Below are 25,954 nucleotides of genomic sequence, written 5' to 3' on the forward strand. Positions count from 1 at the left end.
TTCCATGTAAAACAAAAACCGTTTATTCAACTTTTAAGAAGATATAAAAATCTCACGATGTGGGTATTGTGCTACGATAACGACAATATTTTGTTCTACACTACGGGAAACTACACTGCTGACAATGGATTATGGGGAAGAGCTAGCACCGGCGAGAAGGACAAATCGTTCATTTCGATGAGGGAGGATGGTTTTCGTTATTGTTCAGTTATGTCCATCAGATGGAGATAGGGGGATAGGTCCTCGGAAAAGAAAATAAAAAGAGCAAGACGTAGCTAGAGAGACAGTGAAAGAGAGATAGAGAACAGGGAAAAAAAAGATTGTTAAGATTGCGGGACTCGTGGATGAAAAATGTTCAAGATTCCTTCTATCTCGTCGACGATTTGCACTCGTCCTGCCGAATGGCCTTTTCCATGGCTCGCTGCACTTCCAGGTCTAGTGCCCGCTCGCGATCACTTTCCGTTTCGCTAAACTCGGCCGCCGTCACGTAGGTCTTATTGTGGTATCTACAAACGAACCCAAAAGGCGATTACTAGGCGTTCTGCCGGATGGCAAGGACAAACGTCCTGTCGATGGGTGGCAGTGTTCCAAATCCGGTTTTGTTTTTGTGGTTTTTGTATTTGGATTTTGGTATGGCATAGGTGGTCAATTTTGATTGCGGGAGTCGTTACTGCAGTGACGCTTGCTATGTTCTAAGAAGGCGCGGCCTCACATTGGCTCACGGTTCAGTGATGCAATGCAGTAGGGCTCCCATGGTTAGATTTTGGATCAGAGATTTAGGTACCTGAACTACCTGTGCGTACTTGACGATGGTTGCATGTCCAGGCAATGATTGTCCTTTGTCCGTAGCTGATGCCCGAAGTGGCCTTTCGCCGACGAGCCGTGCACGTGACGGGGCGTGTTGGCGCGATGATCCCTCACCGGTGATAGTTCTTTGATGGATTCCGTGCTTGATTCGTGGTGTAGAATGTCTGCAACAGAACAATCGCCAATTAGTTACAGTTACATTCGCCGACTCATGGGGGAAACATCATTTCTTCGTACTTGGACAGGGTGTTTTCGATGGTATCCTAAAGGTGGGTGCGTTCGAGAACTCGTTGATGGGACTGCTGCTGTCCGACTCGGAGTAGTTGCTGGGACCAAAGTTTCGCTGTCCCATGCGCCGCAAGGCTCCGTCGTCCCACTTGGCTGCAATGGACTTCGTTGAGCTTGGCAGATTCATCGGTGTTTCGTCTGCACGCAAACCACCAAGAAAAATTTACATTACCGAACATCTACCACACGTGCTTTCTTCGTTTGAACTATTTGTATACCTGTCCCGTAGAACTGTTGCTTGTGCCAGCTCGATTTGCCCTTGATATGTCCCGGCATGTGGCCGGTGCTCTCCAGCAGCGGGTAGGCAGTGGCATTTAAGTCGCATTCCGGATGACCAAAAGTGCGGAACTGCAGCGAATAATCGATGTTCGACGGGTTAAGGCTGCGAGGTTCTTTGCACAATCGGCCCGTGCTGGCGTTGAACGTGGCGTAGGGCGAAATTTCGTACATTTCAGCGCTCTCCTCCTTGTTGATAACCTTCACCGGAGACGCACTGTACACTTGCTGGTTGCGAATGTTTTCAGACTGTTCCTTCATGCTCAGGTCAGCCGATAATGTCTGCGTGCTGTAACGGTCAGAGTTGCTCGTGAAGCACAGGATACCCCGATACTTCGCTCCGATTACGCTAGGAATGTAAGGGAAACCCACAAAATAGTCAGTCACGAGGAGAAATCATCTTGTTGTCGTTGTTTAGCTCGGTACTTACAGACTCAGAACCACTACGATGATGGTGACGATCATTACCGCTGATTGCACCCATTGGAAGTCTTCCTGTTGCAGCGGATCCGTGTCGTTGGTTTCCTCCGGCATGGCCTTATACTCCGGCGGTGGGACCTTCTCTCCAGATAGCGTCAAAGTGGCAAAGTTGTACTGGGCCATCGTTTTGCCCGCATCGTTGTTGGAGGTGATCTTGAGCTCGTACCAGGTTGCGGGCACGAAATCGCAGAACGAAATGCTGCCGTTGGTGTGTTGATCGCTACCGGACAGATCGGATGACACTATTGTCCAAAAGGGCGTATGCAAACGGCGGTATTCGATGGAAAAGTGTGATATGGGACAGCCCCCGTTCAGCCAGGACGTGAGAAACAGATTCAGGCAGCTCGAGTTGGTGCTGAACAATTCTCGTTCCTCAGGGATGTGTGGTGCTGCAGAAATGAATGTAATGTGAGAACACATAAACCAACGAATTGGTGTGCAGCGATCCTTATGGTATTGATTTTAACACACATTTGGTAGCTGCTTTAGTACAGCATCAATGTACATCGTTCATTGTAGGCATAGGCGGTAGGCTCCCGATTGTTATTCATCAAATTTTAAGTAGCATGCAAATATTCCAGCTTTGGAAGGTTTAATATCATTCGGCTTTTCATTCGATAGAGTGGCCCAATATATGTTCTTTGTAACAGAACAGATGCACTTTCAATTTACAATTTCATAATTTGTATACCACAGAAAGAGGTTTCACAAATTCATCAAATTTTTGCTTGAAATGGGATTTCAAACAGGTTTAAGAAGGGATATTAAGGAGATAATTAATAATTTAGCAGATAATAAGACAGTTGCTGACGTTACAAAGAGTTATGGGGAATCGGAATACTAGGAAATTATAATCGAATATATAGTACAAGGAATCAAAAGCTGGAAAAACTATACTCAAAAGCTCGTTTTAGCCATACAGAGTACTGCGAGATGGCAAAAATAATTGAGGTCTGTCTGGTGGGTATATAAATGGGTATATGTTATAGAGGAATGACGTGTTCAGGGTGAACGACAAAAAATTTTGTTTCAAACACAAATGAACAAAGTTTAATAGTAGCTCATCAGCTACGACGCTAGAGAGATGCGTCTTCTTTATTTCCCGCGCTGCCTTTTTATAAGCGATTATCCTTTTCGGTTCGCGAGCTTTTGAACCGGTTCGCACAGTGGCGGCGCGAGAGCGTTACAAATCATCTGTAACAATGCCAACGGTCGACTTACCGTGGATTCTACCGAACCGATTTCCACAAAACTTGGTGCATAGGTTTGAAATGGTTTTGGATTCGGGGTTTAGATATTTTTTAACATCCCAAAAGGGGACTCCCATACAACCATAATTCGTGAATATTCGTTTAAAAATACAAATAATAGCCGATACGCTTAAAATTATAAATAATGTCCGATTTGGCTGAAATTTGGCCAATATGCTTCTTTTCAATCTTTTTCCTTAAAATATAATGAATACAAAAAGAAATCGAAGGAAGACGAATAAACACATCAATGTTTGAATTACACATTCGCGAAAATGATCCTTAATGTTCTCTTAAACTACATCGACTCGATTAAAATCGTGTAACCTAAATAGAAAACCCCAATAGATAAAGCAAGTAATTGAGCAAATGGAGAAAGGGAATCTAGAAATGGAGAAAGAAATCGAAGAAGCACTCTAATATATTGTTTGCATTTGTGATTAAAGTTTCATTTAGTTTTCGGTTTTCTTTTATTTCATTGGATTAAGCCACATACGTTACAGTTTTAGATGAATACGCTAACCGATTGCTCCACAAGGCGTTTTCTTCTTCGAGAACAATTGTACGTATTTCAATGCCAACGGCTTTGCAACTTTGTCTACTAATTTTCTGCTGTCGATGAAGAACGAGGCTCTGTAGTTTATTGAGCAATCAAAAATGTGTTTCCAATGTTATTGAATGTGTATACTTATGAACTCTAAAATCACATGTCGTTCAAATATTTTATACTAAAAATTACATTTTATAACCAATGTTTGAGTTATAAATAATTAAAATAGATAAGATTGAAAGTTCTTTCCATTTTTTCAATTTCGAGTTTTCGATTGATACTCGAAGCATCATGAATTGTGTTGTTGGTCAATGCGATGAACTCGAAGTACCTGGTTGCAGGGGAGGTTCTGTCCGTGATTGAGCAAAGCTGGAAAGAAGTGCACCGTGGCGCGGAGGCGGTCGAAAAAGCAAAAAATCCAGAATCTTCGATTGTTGTGATTTGAAAACCGTTCGACAGTAAACATCTTGGTTAGGAAAATTTAGATTTTTCAAAAGTCTGCTTGCTGAGATATAATCAAAATCCCAAAAGGTGTTTTTGCTAAAATAAATATAAAATTTCAAGCAAAATATATCAAACGAAATGGTAATGTTTGGCTTTTCCAACATTGAAAAGGATTGAAACAAATGATTCCACAGTTGTATTTCCAGATAAAATATACGTTATTTCTTATACATCAAACAATTCATTTCTGAAGGACTCCCACCCAACCACATCAGACACCTAATGGGTAGCTAAGTTTAGATATTCATAAATACTTATTACGTTAACTTAAGCATCTAGAGTTGGAATCATCTCGCAACAAGCCTATTTCTATCTGAAAACGATTCCCTAATACGCAGTATGTTTAAATTTAAATTAAGAGGCGTTTTAGTATAGACTAGGAGGGCAACATATTTCAACTTGACCTTCATCAAGGTTAACTTTAAATCACATATCAGCTAGCGTACATTGAAGTTAATGTGAACCTTGAATGTAAGTCTCCCATGCATCGTACATTTCGTACATCTGTACATCGAGGATCTACTCAGAGCAGTGTTTTTTAATAAACAGCTTAGGTTAATTTTATTTTTCCGTTAATTTTAACGGAACGAGCTGATGCCAAGAAGTGTTTGGAATGCAATCGAATGCAGTTTTGAGGTTTTAGCATATAGTAATTGGCGAAAGGTAATAATTTCGAGTATATATGATGCCAAACACATATGGTTGATCGTTGTAGAATCGTAGAAATTATTATTATTTTTATTACGTCACACAATGCGCGTCAATTTACACGGTTTGTAAAAATCGTAACAACCTTTTAGATTTCCGTATGGTAGTGTTGTTACCTAACTTGTTGCTCGACATCTGATCTCGGTATTTTTACTTAGATTCGCTGAGCACTCGCAGATAGATAGCGATTCTAAACCAACGCTGAAGCAACTGGTTGGTAAAGAATGTTACCAAAGAAAAAAGGTCGATAAGACGTTAGAACTCGTGAAAATAAAGATGAAGACACAAAAGCAGGAAAACAAAGTAGTCAAGATTTGCGGGAACTAAAGCCACGAGTCGGCGGATGGGTTAGACGCGTCGTTTAAACAATTTATAAAGGGTTTTGTTTTATAAACTTAGTTTTGACTGTTTTTTGTTGATCTCTTGGCAAACATGTTTTGACAAAATGTTGGGTTTGTTTCGTGATTAACAAAATGTTACATATACAGTAAACAAGCAAGCACATTACAACACATGTCTGCCGTGGGTCTGCCTGTAAGCATTCTACCAGCAATCAGCAAGATCCTGTGGCGTGGGCATTAAACAATTGGTTCGACTAATTCGTCCTCGGGGTTGGGTTTCTTTTTGCTTCCCAACATCCCACCACCATCGGAAACGGAAAGCGGTCGGGGCGGGCATAATTAATGGTACGCATCGAACCAGACCCAAACTCCCACCAGATCGGAACGGTATCCGTTCGGTTGCAGCAGCAGCACCGTTGACAGTCGTCACTCGAGAGTCGAGAGAAAAGCGTGTTGGAAAAGTACAACGTTTAGCCTGATTTCCCAGCCAGGCTTGCAACTGTCACGCTCTCGACACCGATTGGGACGCGTCCCCTCGGTTTGTGGGTGTGGGTTGTGATGTCCTTTGGCACAACCGCACACGAGTGTGTGGGTATGCGTGTGAGAGTGCGGATAGTGGGAACTTGTTAAATAGTCAAATTAATCCATTCAATTACATCAGCACATCACGAGCACAGTGGTTGTATTTTTGATGTCAGTGCTGCTGTTGCTTGGACTGATTGGATGAACGACTCATCGCCCGACACAGGGAACATACCGGGAGTCGAAGGGATCCATCTCCGGGTTCCAATTTCACCGCCCTTCTCTCGACCAGCCTCGGACCCTCGAGGGCTGGGGTGTGCAGCTACATCATGTATCGGGCCGGGATGTGGCCGGGAAAAAGATCGATAAATAGTCCAAATGTTCGGTCGGATTTGGGTACCGAGCGTCACCACGTACACGGTGCGCTTCTATGTAGCAGGCATCCCTCGGCATGCTTCCGGTCTCCGTTCCCGGTACCGACCAGGGCCACAATCGACCACCGAATCGAGCTGCTCTAATGCTAGTGGGCAATGGCGGTGTTCGTCGTTTGGACGGCCGGTCGGTTGGTATTATGTTTCGTAAGCCCGGATCTTCTGGCCCGCCCGGATGCAAAGGACAGGATTTTATGTTTCTGCCAGTGTGGCACACACGATGTGTGCATCGATGCGGACGGGTGTGTCATTTGCCTCCGGAAACTGGGTACCGGGCCGGGTCCACTGGGGTAGTGTGTATGTGCGAGTGGTGCGGGTTGTATGTGCGACTCTTTGCATATGTGACAGCGGGTCTAAGTGTATGTGCGATGGGTGGGTGTACAGCCGTGTGCACATTAGGTTTGGGGTTCATTGAGGTGTATAATTAAACGTACATTTAATGATGCTCCACGGGATACTTCCGCTCACCTCGCAGCCCGGTAGATTTCCACCCTCTCCCCCTCCTCCACGAGGATGCCAGAGTCGGGTGTGCTTATCATTCGTCTGTGTCAAGATTTTTCCTGCCCGCTTTGTTATCACCGGTGGCTTGGCGGAGCTTTGTGGTCCTGGTGGTCCGACAAAACCGCACCTTGAAGGCATTCAACACCGAAGCACTGAAGAGGGGGAAAATGGGGATTAGGACGAGGGGAAACGCCCAGAGGGACATGCCCTGAAAGGGGTCCCCAAAGCTCACGGGTCGAAACGTTCCTTGGAATGTGGCACAATTTGCTCGAAAGTGCCCTTAGGTGCGTCGCAGTCGTGTGCGGAAATGTGTCGAATTGTGGCCACCATACCGGAGCGCTTGGGGACCCTTTGGGGGTACATGCGCGAAGGTCCGGCTGGGCTTTTGGATAATTATGCACCTTTGGCCGTCGGGTCGAATGGATCGGAGAAGCCCTTTTCGAACACCGAGCACGGAAAGTGGCGAAGAATCCCCACGGAACCTTGTATAAACTGCAATGCACGCAGGGCCAGTCGGAACTCGCCATCCGTATCAAATGCAAATGCAAATACGATAAAAATGCTATAATCTGCACAATCCCGATAGGGAGATAGTTTTAACAATTCATCGGTTGGACGCACACGAGTACGAGAAGGCTTCATCCCCGCGGGCCCGGGAAAACCGGCAGCAGGTTTTGCGGTTAGAAATAAATCAATTTGCATCACTAATCGAATTTTCCCATCTCGTCGAGATACTTGCTAATTTCTTCATCCGTGTGCCTCGAGGCGACAGATAAATAACGCTGGAGAGATGTAAATAAAGTGCATCTCAGCATTTTCCACCCTGCATCCTTGCTGCTGCACCGTCTTAGCCCAAGGTGCATCGCAATGCATTGTCGATTTATGCTGTTTGTATATGTAAATAAGCGAAACTTATGCTCGACCGCCTGTCCCATTGCGGAGTCCCAGAAGCGACTCCTTGCAGCCAGCCAGGGTTGATATTTATCATGTGCAAATGGTCGCACGATCGGAATGCAAATGCCGTTGCACTTCACCGAGCGCTCGGTCAGAGGAAGTTGAGAGAAGTTCTTGTACCCGAGCTCCCGAGCTTCCGAGCTTCTTCGCTCAAGGTGTATTTTAATGGACCAGCCAGGTGTCGGTTTGGTTGAATCCACAAACCTTTTCCGACAACCCCGCACGAGGAGCTTATCGTTACGAAAATTATCAAACTTTATGACAATTAGCTCGGCGAGATTAGGCGTCTTCTCGAATCTCGAGCGAAGCGTTTGGTGAATAAATGAAATGTAGCGCCTGGTGGCACCTGACGAAGCGGCTGCTTTCCTTTATGTGGCGTTTAATCTCAGGCGTGATAATAAAGAAGTTATTGCCGCCTGGCGCGCATCACGCGTGCAAGTCAATGGGACGGAATGAATGCTTATTTTGATGTGTTATGAAGATGGTTCATAAACAACGTACAAATACGCCCGGGTGATTGCGCACGGGTTTTACTTGTATTCGACAATGCGCCAGACGCGCCCTGTGTTTTACATATACACATTTATGTATATATACACATTCGGAAGCTTATTGGCGCCACAGCATGATTTAAAAAGCATCACACTGTTACAGATATTTGCTGTTGCAATCCGCTCAAGCGTTCTTAGCATAACTTATCGAATAAAACCACTTACTTGAGGTGTACCGAAAGCATGCTGTGTTGAGTGTAAATATAGAACTTGTAGAAAAAAAACGATTCACTTGTTTTTATACATGGTCCAGTCGTACGCCAGAAAGGCTCTTGCACACACTTATGTTAATAAGCCTTTATGTTGCCTTGCAACATTTGTGGCATTATAGCTTACCAAAACATCACTCTTCTTCGATTCTCCGATCGATAGTTTTCCCATCTCATGGTGCCTTTTTTATATGTTGTACATAGCTCTTTTTTGAATTTTGATTTAATAACATTGTGAAAAACTTTACGAAAGACAAATTGGTGTAGTAAATTGTAAATTGGAATTAATTTTTCTAGACTAAATCTTTTCTTGATAAAATGCATTAGTATGGAACATGTCAAAATATGTAATCCCTTTCCGTTGGGAATATTTTAAAATCGAACATTGTTATATCACCACGCAAATGACCAAGGCGTTAAGGAGATGATATCTGACTAAATTCAAAACCATCGTTACGTGTAGAAATGTATCCACTCTCGGTTTAAATACCATTTAAATGCTTGCAGCCATAAAAGCGCGGCAATATGAAATGGACCCGCACAAAGCCAGTAACAAGCCGAAAATGATACCTTGCCTTGATGGTCGCACGGGAAATCATCGTAGCTAGCACATGCCTAGCGATGCCTAGCGTGTTCAATACTCACCTTTTCCTTTGGTGCGCACGGCCAACTCCTCCGTAAACATGCCCACACCGACCTTGTTGTGTGCGTTGATCTTCAAAATGTACTGAGTGCCGCACTTCAGCCCGTTGAGCGTGTACGCTGCCTGATCGTTCGGAATCGCCACGTTCGACCACGTCCCGGTTGTGGTGCGGAAGTACAGGTTGTAGCCCTGGATGGAAGCGCCGCCATCACTGGCAACCTCCCACGTGACTCGTAAGCTGTCGAACGAGGTGTACTGTACCGCGAGCTGCGTTACGTTGGGCGTCTGCAGTGCAATCAACGTGTAGTGGATGTCGTCCTCGCCGAACAGATTCTTGGCCGAGCAGGTGAAGTTACCCGCTATCTGTGGCTCGACGCTGTGTATCTTGAGGAAGCCCTGCGATATCACGTAGTACTGGCTGAAGGTGACGGCTTGGTCCTTCGTCAGCCATCGGGTGCGTGGTGTCGGGTTGCCTACGGCGACACATTCCAGCACGAGGCTCACACCTACCGGCACCTTGAGCATCCTCGAAAAGGACGCAATTTTGGCCGGGGCTCGTGTGTTGGTCGTCTGCGACACAACCATCGTTGGGTCACCTTCGCCCTTGGCAGTGGAAGCTGACACCCAGAAATCGTACTTCTTGTTCTCGCTCAGGCCTCGCACCTCGAACATCGACGGACGTCCGGATTCATCCACGCGCACGATGTTATCTGGGAATTGGACACCACCGCCATCAAAATGGTGCAGAGCAGCGGCACAAACACAAAAAAAAAGAAGCGCAACAGAGCATCCAATTAGTACGGCACGCATGGTAGCACAAGCGTCAAAATAGGTACGTTTTGTCGATCCTTTCTTGCCGTGATCCTTCCCGTACACCGTGTAGTGAGTGATGAGCCCATTTGGATGAACCGGTGGCAACCAGGACACCAGAATCGAGTCCGCCGTTAAGGTGAGCGCTTTGATGCCAGCAGGTGCTTCCGGAACTGCATGAACGAGATGGTAACGAGTTCTAATTATCATATCGATGGTGGATGGAATTGATAAAAGATAAATGAAGTGTGCGTAATTGGGTAACGAGTGAATCGACGTGTGTTAGAGAGGACCGGCCTATAGAGGGACGGGCTTTGTAGTTGGGTTATTTGCGAAAGCTAATTGGCTTCGGTAACCATAGCTTAAACAAATGTTCCACTGCCGCAGGGTATCATTTGTGTACAGAGGCTCGAAGTTTTTTGCGCCGAAAAAAGATCAAACATCTGCAGCTCCATGCCATGAGTGTATTGATAAATGAATAGAAAATAAACTCATTCATACCAACATCACAAACACATATATATCACCATTATTTGTCTTTTTATTGCTTATGCTATCATAATGTGTTGAATGCCTTTGAGATCCGCACATTTAATATTTGATCTAAATGCATCTCAAAGTATGTAAATTACTCTTTATCAATTTCAGCTCTGTTGCACAAACACTTGAATTTGATCAGTAAGCTTTCATCTAGGTAATTGTGCATAGCTATTGCTATGGGTCGTTAATAACGTCGAGTTAATAACTAAAAATACACATAGAAGATGTGAAAAGATATTGAAAACATGATTTGAAAATTGTGCAAATTATCTTTAATATATCTTTAAAAAAAGCCTCGCGAAAGATAATGAATTCGAAATGGAATGCATTACAGTTTGTAGCAATCCCAAATGTCGATAGTACAATACAATCGTCATACAATCAATATAATGCAATATGACGAAGGCTAAAGAAAATTGCAATATGAATGCTGTAATCAGTGATATGTTCCATTCATATTATCGCTACCAGTTGGTACAGTTTTCAGTGAAAATTGGATTTTGTTGGTGTTTGAAGCTTGATTTGAACAGTGTCAGTAATATTTCCGAAAACCGTACTATCCGAGGTAAAAGCAATTGGAGGGCGGAATGATCCGAACCAGTTGGTCGAAGGTCGGTTCGCATGAATGAACATGGCCACACAGCATGCATGATTCCATCCCGCACCAGATCTGCTCTACACCGCGCTCATCGTCCAACCATATGATCAAAGCGATATCGATATTTATCGAAATGAACGCATCGCAACCACCAAAATTGGATGTGGCACAGCGCAATGCATATAATTAAATAGGTGCCCATTCGTGGCCTCGTGGCTTACACACTTACCGTCCTCCTCGGTGGCGCAGTACACCGGAACGCTGGCCACACCATCACCGGACAGCGTGAAGCTGAGTACCTGGACGGAATAGTTGGTTGCCTTCAGCAGGGCTTGCAGGTACGTTTCCAGGTTCGAGGTGCGCTTGATCTCGAATGGCAGCACGAATTCATCTAGCGAATGACAGCAGAATGAGACATTAGCAGCATCCAGCAGCATGCTCTTGCCACGAAACACCGAAAGCTTACTGTTCTTCGTGAGCGGCCGATAGAGGATTTTGTAGCCCTGCAGGACGCCGTTGTGAAACTGTGGCGGTGGTTCTTGCCACAACACCCGGATGCTCTGAGAGGACAGACTGGAGCATGATACGTTCTGGGGTTCTGCCTCAGGAGCGTCCTCCGATGTCGTCCCGTACACGGCCGCACTCCAAGGTCCGGGTGCGATGCTGTTGTACGTGCGGATACGCAAGGCGTAGCGCGTGAACTTCTTTAGATGTGCGATGCTCGTTTTAGTCGTTGCCCAGCCGTGTACTGTGAGCGTGGTGTTGGAGATGTTGCTCAGGCTAGCAATGAAGTTGATGTTCGTCTTCTCCTCGACGCAGCTGACCGTGTAACCGAGGAGCTCTCCGTTCCAGGACGTCCTACTTGGGATCTGCCAGGTCAGGATGAGTTCGCCCATGGCACCGGTTTTGACTTTCAGTCCACCTGGCGCTTCCGATGGTGCTTCTTCCTGCGTTCGCACCACAAGAGGGCCCGTGAACGATGAACACTCGATCTCGTTAATGGCCAGCATGCGCAGGAGGTACTGGGTCGCCGGTAGAAGACCTGCGATACTCGTCTCATCTCGTACGCCTCCGTCAATGCTGCAAGTCGTAATGGGTTGTAGGTGTTCAAAATCATCCCTCAATCCCTGCCCTGGAGCAGTAACGTACCTTTTGATCATGTTCACCTTCGAGAAGGTGACGTTCACCGTCAACGGGTTGTCCCAGGAGACCATTGTGTCGTCTGTTCCAGCTCGGTGTGCATTCGGGATAAGGTCTTTGCCGAGTCGGACGGGCTGATACTGCACGAGATAGCTCAATACCGGAGACATCCCGTCGTACGGACGCTTCCAGGAAAGCCGAATCTGTCGACTAGAGACCTCCATCACCTCCAGATCGGATGGAGCATCCGGACGTTCCTGCACGGCCAGGTAGATGACGTGTTCGCTCGTACCGTACAGGTTCTCCGCCGTACAGACGTATTTGCCAGAGTCGTACCGCTCGGTCAGACTAATCGATAATTGCGATCGCACACCGACGCTCTCCTTCATTTCGATGATGTTGTACCTGTTCGGCGAGATAATGCTAATCGATAAGAGCGATAGGCCCGAAACGAGAGTTCTCATCCCATAACCAACACGCCTCTCATTGAGGCAGGTCCAGCTTAGGTCTGGGTCTGGGCGAGTGACGTTACCTGTAGTTGTTGAAATCGATCCGCTGGTTCTTGTGCGTCCAGATGATGTTGATTGGCTCGTCGCCGAGCGCCAGACACTCCAGCATTACGGCATCATTCCGGCGAGCGGACACGTTCTTTACCGGTGTATCGAAATGGACCGCCTCGTTCACGTCGATGTGGATGATTTTCTTCAGGCTGTTGCCGATTCCGTTGGCCGCCTCGCACATATAATAGCCTGTGCCCGGAAGGTCGGCCCGAGGGAGAACCGAGGGAAAAGCGATATTTTCGATGAATAATAATTTGAGTGGGCGAAATAATAATGCATTCTAAATGCGCTCGCACAGAGCCGCCCACTTTTGGAAGCGCTTCATGTGCAATGAAACTTCACTGCGTACGCTATCGGGATGGTGGGCTCTGTTTTTCGGCATTTCAGCATATCGTTTGGAATTGGCAGCACTTGGGAAAACATTTTAAGCTGCACACTGTTTGTCGAGCAAATGTTTGCCGTGCCGTACGAGTGCAATCATTAGAGCACAATTTGGCAAACCGATTTTTAACAAGCTACCAAAGCATTAGAGTGCTCACTAATATATGAGTTAGATCACTAATGTTTTCTGTGCATACATTAAATACTTGGTGGACTAAAGCAATAGGGAACAAAATATTCTTCATATGACATGTATTAACATTGACAAGGAAACCAAAAATCAACAAAAATGTTTAACTAAAGAAAGTAACTGTAGTGTTTAAATAGCAACCTTATTAACAACAATCAGAAACACAGTTTCGAAATAACAAGATTTCATAAATTTCTAACACTTTAACAAATAAATTATATTAACAATACTTTTCATCAGTATTAATATCAAATTCTGTCACAATCGAACAGTACATCGGCATTGCAATGGGCAGTTAATATATTTTGAAATAAAAATCAACAAAAGCAACAAGTAACACAACTATTCCAATTGTAAATACTGAGTATGAGTAGCATTCGAAACAAACTCTAATGGTATGCTTTAAATGCAAACCATCTCTGATTATGTCATATGTGCGAGCATTTTTGCCCGATACACATAGAGTATTAATTATTGGACGTATTTTGCGAAAGCTCCTCACAATCATACTTCATGTGAGATTGAAGTTCGCTTAATCATAGAATGCTGGCACATTACTTATTTTAATTACGCACCATGGTGATGTACTTCCGAAGTTACTTTTTGTTGGATTGTGCGGGTTGTTGGATCCCACTATTAAGAAGTACTAAGCCGCGACACAGAGAGGAGAAGGAAGCATTATCCACTAACCTGCATCCGGCGAAGTGGCGTAATTGACGCTCAGGGAATTGTTCTTCGAGGGAATGGAATGAAAGTCGGTGGACAGCTTGCCCTTGCCGCGAAACCACGTTATCTTCGGCTGCGGAAATCCATCCGCCTCGCACGGCAGCACAATCGGGTGGCCAAGGACGACCGCGATGTCGTGTGGTTCCTGCGTCCAGGAAGGTGGAACCTGCACCAGCAGTTCGGCCGTGTAGTTCGTCTGTGCGGCGGTGTTCGTGGCGAAGCAACTATACCGGCCACTGTGCCGCGCTGAGATGTCCTTTAAAACGAGCAGCGAGAAGAACTCCTCCTTCTTCTCGCTCACGTGCAGATCCTGTGCGATGGGGGCGCCGTCCTTCTTCCAGCTAAAGTAGATCGGCATGTCACCGGCCGACACCGAGCAGGTCAGCTGAGCCCGGCCACCGACCTTCATGATTTTCGGAAACGCAAACGGCTCAATTACGGGCGGACCTGCGACACCGGAAGGAGATGGAAAGGATTAGCTCCTTTCACCCCACCAGCACTGTGGAGAGTGGCGTTGCAACACTTACTGTGTACCACTAATTGCAGCTCCCGACGTCCTTCGTCACCGCTCGGTCCCGTCACGATGCACGTGTACGGCCCCCGGTCCTGAGCCGGATCGACGGTATAAATTTTCAAATATCCGCCGTGCTTAACGTCGGCCACACTATACCGGGGCCCTAAAGTCCCATTTCCGGGCAGCGGTCATCCCGCCGAATGCAAATGCCATAATAAATGATCCACACCGTCGACAGCGATATGGGCAACGGGCATCAGAAAGGTTAGGGGAGCGCGAGAGCGAGAGAGAGAGAAAGAGAGAGAGAGAGCAAGCGAAAGGATTACATTTAATCGACAAACGGCGCGCTGCACATAGCGGCGGCACATTATGTTTTCCACTACGTCCTACCGGAAACCAGTTCATTTCCGCCACGCACCCATCGCACTGACTGGATGGGGTGTCCTGAGAATGGGCAATGCATCTCGATCGGTTCGCCGGCCACTGCCGTGATGGGTCCGATGGCGCGCACGTACGGAGGTCCTGTGAAGGACGAGAACGGAGAGAAAGGTTTCGTTTAGAGTGGGCCAGATAGCGGTGGGTAGCACAGGTAGCAAGTGCTGCCCGACCGGACGCTTAAAAACCGCACGTTTGTAAATTCGCACAGTGCGTTGCAGAAGCGCTCGTTTTTTGGACGGCTACGGATTTCACACGTTTTTAAATGGATGCGAGTAACACATTTTTGCTTATTGTCACTTGCTTCCATCCAGAGCAGACCTGTTATTATAGCGTTTTGTTTTTGTATACCTTTTGATATATCAAGTTTATATTCCAAAAATTGGACACGTGTCTTCCTTAAAACATTCACCGTTTACAGGTTGTTTGTTACGCACTGTAGGTTGGTCTCCCATCGGGGGCTTTACATTGCAAGTTTAATGGCGGGCCAGTTAAGCTTTTGGCAGGTATGGAGGGAGTTGTACAAGCGCCAATAGCAGCGGGTGTTAATAGGGAGCGCTATCATAGTGCGATCGTGCGATGTAAAACCCGAAACGCCTCGTCCCTGAAAAAAGGACTCTCCCCGTCGCTTTCCCCGTCGTACACGTACCGTAAACGTTCAAGCGTGCCTTGTGCGATGCCGAACCCATGCTGTTCGAGGCGGCACAGGTGTACAAACCACCATCGTCCCCGTGCACATGGCTGATGTTGAGATGCGTCGTTACGTGACTGTTGATGTCCAGAAATTGATCCATCGTGTATCGGTGCAGTGACGAAACGTCCAGGATGGGCTGATAGTCGAGCAGCCAGACGAACTGCGGTGGAGGCGAACCGGCTGCCGAACATTTCAATGAGATATACGCCGAGGTGCGCACATTCTGCTCCACGAAGCCGTAGCTTATCTCCGGAGGGCTTTCTGGTGGTCATCGAGGCATAGAGAGAGAAAGAGAGAGAGCGAAAGAAAACACGAAACAGGGGTGTGTAATAAAAAATGCGATAAAATGGCACTCGTCCTTTTACGCCTGGGTCCGGTGCGGCGTCGAAGTGCTCTACTTACCTCCCAACTTCAGTTCCGAGCTTCCCTGGGCGCTGCTGCGTGCATTCGACACAATGCACTGATAAATTCCTTGATCCTTCTTGCTTACCCTATCAATTTTTAGCGTGTTCGCCGACAGCAGACTCATGCTGACAGTGCCATGGTTGGGAAGGCGATAAAGAACGGGCCACCGGGAAAGAGAGCAGGAAAAGGCATAAAATCGCAAACAATCAAGCGGGGAAAGTGCAGCCCCAAAAGGAACGAGGAAAAAAAAAAGACAGCCCAGATTGGTCCCACATTGACGAGCAACGTCCTGCGAGTTGCGTACCTTCGTTCCGTGCGGCCGTTCGCAAATAGCTCCTGTCCGTTGTGAAACCATTCGATCTTGTTCACTTCACTGCCGAAGATGGAACAGTTCAGGAGAGCGGAATTGCCCGAGTTGATAATCTGGATCTGGGGGTGAATGTGCGCCACCAGCTCGTTGCTGATCGTGAGATGGATTTCGAGCTTCTGCTCGCCGAACTGATTGAATGCTTTGCATATCTGCACGGGGGGAATTGAATTGAAATTGAACGTTACGTGCTATTAGTTGCAGACTTTCGGTGAGGTTCACAAAATGCGCCACTATGTATTTCGCCTTCAATCATTGATGTGTGGTGGAGATGCTCTAACACAATTTTGACAAACGTTTATGCACACTTTATATCTGGAAATATTTTGTTTCACAACTGCGTGACACAGACTTCTTTAGAAAACCGTTGCAATTGTCCTTATTACTGTCTTATTTAATTGGAAATAACACGTTACGTTATTGGAATTGTAGTAAAAAAATTGTAGACATTACGACATTCTTGTTGCTTCAAAACATACTAATCGATAAACGACTCTGGACAACCGAGATTGGAAATTCAAAATAACGTCTAGCGTTGCGCTTACTATTTTAGGGTTTCATAGGACGCGGGAGTATGAGATGCAGATTTTCGACTAAAGATAAAGATATTGTTAAGTGTTTTAAAGAAGATTTGAAAAATTGCCTACTAACACTGTCAAAAAATATGTTAAAAAGTTAAATTCAAACCAATCAAATTTGCTTCCAATGCGTTTATTCTCTCTACATAGGATAGTTGCTTCGAACGAGAATAGATGTTGTTGAGTTGGATCGTAATGCAAGAATTTATTGAAACGCATAATGTAAAAGCTACACACAACTCCATAGTATGGTACATGAATGTGAACACGTGATGGATGTACGACTCAATCTAAATCAATATGCAGGATTCTGTCGAAGGAATGCAACAAACTATGATATCCTGGGTGGAGTAGAATTAGTAATGATAACAGAGAACGGGTATAATAATTATCATCAATCATAAAAGAAAAAAACAACACACACTGACTTAATTGAACTGACTCGCGCACGTACATGCACTTCCACTGTGTTGCAGCGAAATCGGTCTACTACTACTGTTGCGAAAAGTTTTGTGTACGTCATATCGATCATTGCAATCGTGACGGGGATATTTTAGCGGGTAGATCTGTTGTGAGTGTGCATTCATTAATGCATTTGCACGGTGAGTGAGCCAAACAGTGCTATCAGCAGACAGGAGACTTGGAATGTGCATTGTCCATGTGGAGGTACAACAATTAGCCGAGCTCGAGAAGTGGCAGGAACACGCCATGGAATCGTGGAAATCGTGGAGGAAAAATAACTAGACCACGAGCGTCCACGGACGTAGTGGATTAGCACAGTTCCATGAGTCTGCTTTGGGCCGTCGTTCATTTATTGTGTGTCCAGCGAATGCATCCGAATGCACTCGATGTTACGCCCGCATACCGGTCACGCTCCGATGCGTCCGTACATAGAGCCCCGGCCAGTTCCGGTCAACTCGGCGTGTATGTGTGCGAAATCTATTATACGTAAATAATTACCCATCTTCCGGCGTCCCGTTCGTCGGCGTTTCGGATGAACAGCAGCGACTGCGATGGCACGATCCGCTGCGAGGACGGCACGGTATATAAGGATCCGGTGTCAGAAATGCGAAACCAGCTGGCGGGATGCAAGTTGTGGATCGTGGTGCCGCCGTCATTGTCGGTGCAGGTGCAGGTGCAATTGCAGCCGGGTCCGATGCCACACGGTGCGAGGAAGGAAATGAAAGCAAACCGTGATGATGTTAATGGAGCCGGCGAGAAAACAGGCATTCCAGCCGATTTGTGGACGGCGAGCGCGGCGGAAAACCCGGAGCAATGTGGAGCGAGTGGGGCGAAGGACATGGGAAAGGATACAGAAACATCATCGATGTCGGCCACATCATCCGATGGATCGGCAGTGGGAAACAAATAAATCAAACCATGTGCATAATTAATGTTCAATCAATTCGATTTAAATTAGTTTACGCTCTGATAATTTGGTATCAGCGCCTATGGAAGCGCCGATAGAACAACAATGCTTGTGCTCGTGAGCCAACACACCGCGAGTACGCGAGATGCGTGGCCCGTTTCGCATACCAATGCAATCGGTGCCGATCTGGCCAATCGACACAGATATAACGGCAGGACCTGCCACGGTGCATCTCGCACAGCAGACTCATCTTGATTTTGAAGTCTCGCTAATGGATTGGACGTCACTCGTAGCGGTCCTCTTTGCCTCAGATTACATTACACAGAACCATTCGCATGTGTGTGAGTGGGGGGTAGGTAGAGGGCCTTATGGGCCTTTATGAGGGCCCCGACACTGCGCCCAAGATAATCCACCCGATTGCATTAACCCGATAAGGACACGCGTGATAGATTGCGCGTGTTTGCGCGTGTGGTAATTATTTCGGCCGACATGGATTAGCGCGAAAGGCCGAGCAAATTTGCGGCTCGGGACAGTCGTGATTAAATTTTATTTCTAATTCATCTCGACGCTCGAGTGCAATGGCATGCTGGTGAAATTAATTTCATTCCCGACCACGTTCCGGGAAAATGAAACCTATACCCAACGCCACAGGATCGCCACCGCGAGAGGGATATGGTTGTCGCGTGAGCGATGCCTCATTCGTCACTGCGATATTCTATCGTAACGATAAATCAATATGTTTAACGTGCTTACAAGCATTCCATCACACGGTAACATAAATTTTCCGTTGAAGAGTAATGGATGCGAATTATTTGTAGTTACACTCGGCGTTTTGAATATTTGTTACCAGCAATATAATTTGCAGTTTTTCTGGCATCTTCATTTTGTCTAGAGTACATCATAAACGAGGACATTCATGAAAATTTAGATGAACGACAATAAAGGGCGAAAATAGAGAACGATGATGGAAACGAAACGAGGAATCTCGTTTAGCTTTATCTTGACTAAGTATACAAGACATGCAAGCATAGTTATGTATTATATCGAATCCTTTAAATGGCATGGCTCTTTAAAGCACAGTATATTCGAAACGGAATACCAATTAAACTAAGCCGGTGAAATTTCTCTTGTTTTGAAAAGATTATAGCTCTTTAAAGTACTCATAATTGCCTCCGCTGTTTGTCATATGTTGCGTACCGCCGAAAAATAAAGACATTCATGGAACATGAACGGTAACGAAAAATATTTTCCGACCTGAAGTCGAAAGTCGCTGGTCGAAAGTTGCCTAAACAAGCGCGTTAGGGCTAGTATACCTCTCAATCAATAACGTATACATTATGAACGTGCTGCATCAAGATACTCTCGCTTGTCACTATGTATTTGCAGATACTTTCCCCGAATCTCTTGTTTTGTTCGATATCACCGATACGATACGAAGCCGCTTCAGCTAATCCCAGCGAGCACGTTCTAAAACCTCCCTGCCATGCGCTCACAAGAACACCCATTCCTGTGGCGAACGCAAACCAGCACCGGTGTTCACTCAGGTGCAAAGAACAGATTAAACACTACCCCGGACCGAAACCTGAGCGAACATCAAAGCGGTCGGTCGGGATTGATCGAGGGACACTTTAATCGCTTCCAACCAGTGCTTCCGAACACGCCCGAAGCCACGAGCTTCACGCGGCAACGATCAAAGTGTATCAAAATTGCAGCATCCATCAATGGATCATAAATGAATTTATTATGAATCCAGCCGGGGGCCACTGTGAAAAGGGCCACCCTCGACGGCGTTTGACTGGGAGTTTCGGTCCGAAAGCTGGGAAGCATAAATTTCTCGTGCTCAGCCGGCAAAAAGCGGGGTGGCCAGGGTCCTGTGGTTCCGAGGAGTCCGAGGAGGTCGAAAACGCTTTGGAGTTGGGCTAGGCTCCGTTCCGGTGCAGTTCTCATGACCACGACGGACGGACGGACGGACGGAATGGGCTATCAAAGTTAATGGGATGAAAATACTTACGAGAAGCTGGGTACGGGATTTCCCTGGACGTTGCACGGTAACTGCACGCTGGCACCCTTACTGGCCGTCAGTTCGCTCACTGTCTTCTGGCCGGTGTACGGCGCCATGTTGGGTGCGTTATCTACGGAAGGATGTGAAGAACCCGACCAAAGGAGAGAGAGATAGGATGAAATTGTATTAGAACTTTCGTTACATGGCCACGCCGATTGTAGTTAGACCCCCAACGAGTACCTTTCAGGGTGGGCAGGACAGCTTCGCTCGTTTTGCGCTCGCCCGTCAGCGTGTCGACTGTTACGCATGAGAACCGCTTCAATCTGTCTTCCTCGTTGACGTTGCGTATGCAGAGCTCTCCGCCGGGCGTTGTGACAACATACCGAGTGCCTGTTGGAACGCGTGAACGCATCAGACACGACCAGGACACGTCTTTGCAAGGACTACCAGAGCTGACTTGAGCAACTCTGCGTTACTCACCAATGTCGGATCTGCCGGGAAGCAGCATTTCCTTCTCACTGAACCATGACGACACATGCACGAACTCACGCACGTGCGAAGGGACGAAGCACTTGAGGAAGGCCGTGTTACCAAGCGCCACTTCGGCGCTCTCTACCTTCACCTCGTACGGTTGTCTTACCACTAGGTAGGCGGTTGCGAGAAGGAAAAGAAAAAAGCGGGACCCATCGACGGGCAAGCAACAAAGTCTCAGATCGGTGTCTAATGGGCGCTCCTTAAGGCGCTCTCTGTTGGGTGGACGTGCCACCAACTCACCTGCCCGTACGCGGATATCGTGGCTCAGCAGAACGAAGTAGGAGTAGCTGATTCGGCACCGGTAGGTCGTATCGTGCACGTCCGTCCGAAAGAGATGCCCGGCAAAGGGCGGAAAATAGAGTGTCCCATTTGGCAACGCTTGTCTGGTGAAGAGCAGAAGAAACAGACCAGAAGGGTTAAGATGTGGCTCCACCAAACCCACTACTACTTCCGGTGGGGAGTCGTCTTTGTGGGTACATATACGAGCGGATACGGCTCGGGGTTAAGGCTGTACATATTGGGACGGTTGAGTGTATTGCCAATATTGCCGATATCGATACATGGAAATGTAAATTTGATACGATCCCCCGGCTTTCCGTGCTCCTCGGTGGCTAACGAATGGGAAACGGAATGCAATCATATGTTGATCCAGAGTTGAATTTTGGCGAGTGATATATCACACATCCTCGGGAGGAATGGCGCGTGTGTGTGTATGTGTTGGCTACGAGTGCTTCAGGCAACCGACCAAGTCCCATCCCGAATCGACGTGAAAGGTATCACAATATCAGGTTGACGTCAATTTATATCTGCAATTCAATTTTTGCACAAAATCATAAATCTTTTTCTACAAAAATTAAGATCCAGCCAGCGTCTGGGTCGATGGAAAAGTGGAAAGCGAATCACCAATATTGAGCGGATGAATGTTGGTTTTGTCAGAAACGGATCAAACAGATCCTTAAGAGGGCAAACATCGACCCAAGCTGATTGGACATTTCCCGACGATGCTGGTGCGATCATTTTGAGACATTTTCTTACCACAATATTTGAGTATTGAAATAGAATTCGACATGTCTGAAAAAAATTTAGCCAGCTCGTTGAAATTTGGCATGATATGTTTGATGGTATATATGTTTTCACAATGAACACACCGCCATTTTGGGAAAAATGTTTGTATGTAATATGCTCACTTTAGATTGTATGTGTATTTGTGTTTGTATTCCGTTGAATATGCTTTGCTTTTGAGGCTATGCATTGAGCACACACACAGTACAATACCAGACAACAAATAATACTCAACAACGAAGCAAATCATTATAACATTTAAAACAAATAAATGAAATAAAATATCAGTTAACAAAAGCAAAAAGCAAAATAAAAATGGAGACTAGGCAAGAAGAATGAAATGAGAAACCAGAATCGATTGCAAGTAATATTAAGCAACAAAAGTTTTATATAAAAGTATTAAAGCCAAGGTATAAAAGAATGAGGCAAAGAATAAAGAACAAATCGACAGTAAATAACATGTTAAACATACTTTATTGCGCACTGAAGTATAGATAACGATTCTTTCTTGAACGATAAAGAAATAATTGTATACGAGGGAAAACACGTACATGAGATTGTGCTGACAACTGGTACTGATAAACATAAATAGCCTCTAGGGGTTTGCTGATTTTTTTTGAGTGAAATACTATATGAGTGAAAATCCATTAGTTACATGTACAAAATCACTTATCACACTGATCAAATACTGAAACCAATCGACCCCGGTTTGCGACATAGGCATTAGACGATACATTGAATATGTCATTGCACACGTGAGTGCTACCCGTAATAGGACAGGATTTCTAGGAGAGTACAAAAGCGGATGTTCTGATGAAAGCCCTCAAAACCTAATAATTCAGTGTGTAAAGAAAAGGTATACGATTTCTTAATATTGGTTTACAATTGATACATCATAAAGCCTCAAATCTCACCAGACATGCCGTGATCTGCTCGATACGAAGCATTTTATATCCAATATGGTTTACATTTGTAAATAATTTCATTATCCTAAGTTAGAGGCACAGTTTAAACGGGTACTTGCATGTCTCTTTCCACTTCAATCCATTTGAAGCACTGCAGAAATTAACCAAAGCCACAAGGACGTGTCACCAGTGTAGAGTTCATTAGTAAGAAACCAAACAGACCACCACCACCACCACCATAGTCAGTGATCTTATCAACCCGACTATGCACCAGCCTTCGTTGTTACAGAATACGTGTTCCCTGTCATCTTTCAACGGGTAGTTTTTGATGTTCGAAGCCACACGAAAGTCGAAAGGAAAATGCATGTACTAATTGAAAGCCCACAAACTTTTCGAATTCAGCTCCCTCATTCAGCCACTTTCACGGAAACCGTAAACATATACGAGCTCCGAGCCCAATTTATTGATTCTCAAAACTTACCATCGCAGTTCGCAACTCACACTAATGTCTCTATCGCCGGTGCTTTATCGGCATTTCCGGTTTGCGTGTCCCGGTAGAGCCGGAACGGGCCGCGCCGCTAGAGACCAAATACCAATCAAGCACTGCACAAAATCCTGGAAAAGCTGCTTTGGGGAGGGCACTTCATCATTCCACGCTCGACTTGAGTCTAGTCTCTGGTCCCTGGCCAGGGCAGTTCTCCGATGGGCAACTGCAGGTGTGTAGCAGTATCGTATCGTGTGTAGCAGTGTCTGACACAGACGCACGCACGTAATCCCAATAAATATTGCATCAGTACTGATAAGTTTACGGAAGATTGAGCCGGTACATAATGCATCGCGTTTGCGTGTGTTTCCCAGCTTCCGAGCTGAGAACCGGGCCAGGTTTCACAAGAAACCGTCAGGTAGCGCTATATTATGCTACGCACATAATCAACCGTATTATCTCGTGGCGGGCGTAAAGAATGGCTTCTTCAGCACCGCGGAGATTGCGTATGCACGAATTAATGTGGAATTTGTTCTAGTTTGGTGGATTTAGTGGTCTGGCCTGTTGGAGGGAACGAATACGTCCTGTACGTCCACAGAGGGTTCCAAGTTGGGGTAAACATCGGCTTACATGTTGGTTTTTATTTTGCTTTCTGTGGTTTTCCCTCTCCCAAGGGGGACCTAAGCGTCGACAGTCGGTAAAAGGTCGTAACCGCAAATCGTGACTTTGGCTGTCTTCTAAACTTTTCCACCACCGCTTCGGCCTCATGCACGTCCGTGTGTGTGTGTGTTTGTGTCGTGCCACCAGTGGAAAACGTCGGAAAATGGGTGCCAACGAAGCGAGTGCTTACGTGCTGGGGTCTAGTTTGGTTCGTTCTTCGTTGCGCCTTTCATCTTTAATTAATAATTCACGTATCAAACGGCACGACGCACGGATGAAAAGTAGTTGTGCGGATAAAGTTTACCTTTCGCTTCACGCCCCAAGATCCGGTGGCGTTCCACCTCGCGGCAAGCACGTCGGCGGGACGATAATCTCATGTTTGATATGTGATCTGAAAAGTTTTCCACTTACCTCAGGCCCGGCACGCTGCTCACCAGACTGCCGTCCTTCAATATCCACTGGATGATCATCTGTGGACCACCGTAGGCCTGGCAGACGAGCTGCGAGCTGCCGGTGTCGTTGCTGAACAGCACGCTCGAGGGAAGCTCGTGCAGAAAGTTGGGCATCTGAAGATTCTCGGACGAAAGCACCCGTCCCGTTCGGTCGATGAGCATCACCAGCACTAGGAACTGCACCAGGGCTGCGTCGTGGAGGTCCGCGTGTGGTCGAGTAGAAATGGATCGGTATGATTTATGGTGTTACGCGCTAGTTTATTAGTGGATTTATTACTGTTGGCAACAAAATTTGTCTGCCCTTAATAGACCACCGCTGAGGGAGTGGCAAAAGGGTGTTCCGCTCATTTTTGGGCCTAATTCCCTCGAGGTGCGCGGACAATAACACCCGAATTCGCGGTCGAAGACTTACCGAGAACGCGTGGTAGAGTTGCTCTTACCGCTTCCATAGTTCTTCAGTGGTCCTGAAAATGGAGAACAGGAGTAGATTAATTTCACTATGCATACAACAACCCATAAGGGTTCTTGTGTGGCACATGCTCTGCAAACAATAGAGCTTTTCATTGGAAAGAATGTTTTATTTGTTCGTTAAATGGTTCAAAAACTATCTCCAAACATGCCATGGCAATGAATAATATTAAATGAAACCAGGATGGCCTATAAATTAACCAGTTTAGCTTCTTGTTGACCAAGATCATAACCGGTAAAACCATCATTTTAGGTAGTTAACACCTTTAGTAATTGCGCTTTTTTCCATCGAGAAGCAACTATTAGGTTACAAAAACAGATAATCATTATTTGCCATAAAATGCAGTCAAACACGCAGAAGTTCGCTAGCTTTTTTTCTCGAAAGAAAAACAAACCATACAAATTTCCAAACCAGGCATATAACAGCATACGCTTATTGGTTGTGTCCTGTTTGATGGTTGCCGGTTGTCTGGTTTTACCACGACCAGTATATTTTTGCCACGGATCGCTCGTGCTCTCAGCGGGATATATTGCGATAATCATGAATGTTTAAATTCGAAATAGCACTCTAACCAACGTCCCCCTTGCAAAATCCCCCGAGCATTTGGATGTACAGTATCGTGCACGCTCGTGGAGCGAAAATTTGTCCCTACACAGCCCTTTCGCTCCGATGTCGAGCGTAGTTCTTAATCAACCAAATGACAAATTACCACCCGTTGGTGTCGCGCTACAATCCACTTGCGTATGCCGTTGATAATTCATGGCGAACGCGCCATCCTACATGGGTAAGAACCGCGCACGTGGAAGGGAAGATCCGAGTGTCAAAGACAGTGCGCTAAAATGGTATTGTTGTGGCCTGGCGCAGCCCTTGTAGGCAGTCGGACGAACGGTGTAGGACGACCCGAGAGATGGAACAATAGCGCACCACAACCGCGCTACCAACAGAACAACCGCAAAAGTCCTCGGGGGACGAGACTACGAGGAACCGCGCCTGGCTTCTGCTTCTGCTAAAACATACATTACGGGATGCATTTTCCGATGCACCCGGGACAACAAAACGCGGGC

At 46.1% G+C, this 25,954-nt stretch overlaps 1 protein-coding gene across 1 annotated transcript; it reads right to left on the reverse strand.

Annotated features, from left to right (window-relative positions):
- Nucleotides 1-25,651, reverse strand: LOC128724218 (cell adhesion molecule Dscam2). The gene is made up of 25 exons (XM_053817984.1): nucleotides 25,600-25,651; nucleotides 24,862-24,885; nucleotides 24,381-24,609; nucleotides 21,099-21,241; nucleotides 20,805-20,966; nucleotides 20,565-20,714; nucleotides 20,334-20,454; nucleotides 17,914-18,031; nucleotides 16,313-16,527; nucleotides 16,006-16,133; nucleotides 15,559-15,864; nucleotides 14,865-14,996; nucleotides 14,488-14,637; nucleotides 13,925-14,407; nucleotides 12,636-12,852; nucleotides 12,113-12,508; nucleotides 11,430-12,043; nucleotides 11,193-11,354; nucleotides 9,852-9,998; nucleotides 9,018-9,725; nucleotides 1,802-2,240; nucleotides 1,314-1,720; nucleotides 1,045-1,233; nucleotides 794-971; nucleotides 1-506 (listed from the first exon to the last, which is right to left on the reverse strand). Exons 1-25 carry the CDS (start codon nucleotides 25,649-25,651, stop codon nucleotides 368-370), a joined length of 6,009 nt encoding a protein of 2,002 aa, XP_053673959.1. The 3' UTR covers nucleotides 1-367.
- Nucleotides 25,652-25,954: the final 303 nt, after the last annotated feature.

Source organism: Anopheles nili, chromosome 3, assembly GCF_943737925.1.
Source record: "Anopheles nili chromosome 3, idAnoNiliSN_F5_01, whole genome shotgun sequence".
Classification (NCBI taxonomy): domain Eukaryota; kingdom Metazoa; phylum Arthropoda; class Insecta; order Diptera; family Culicidae; genus Anopheles; species Anopheles nili.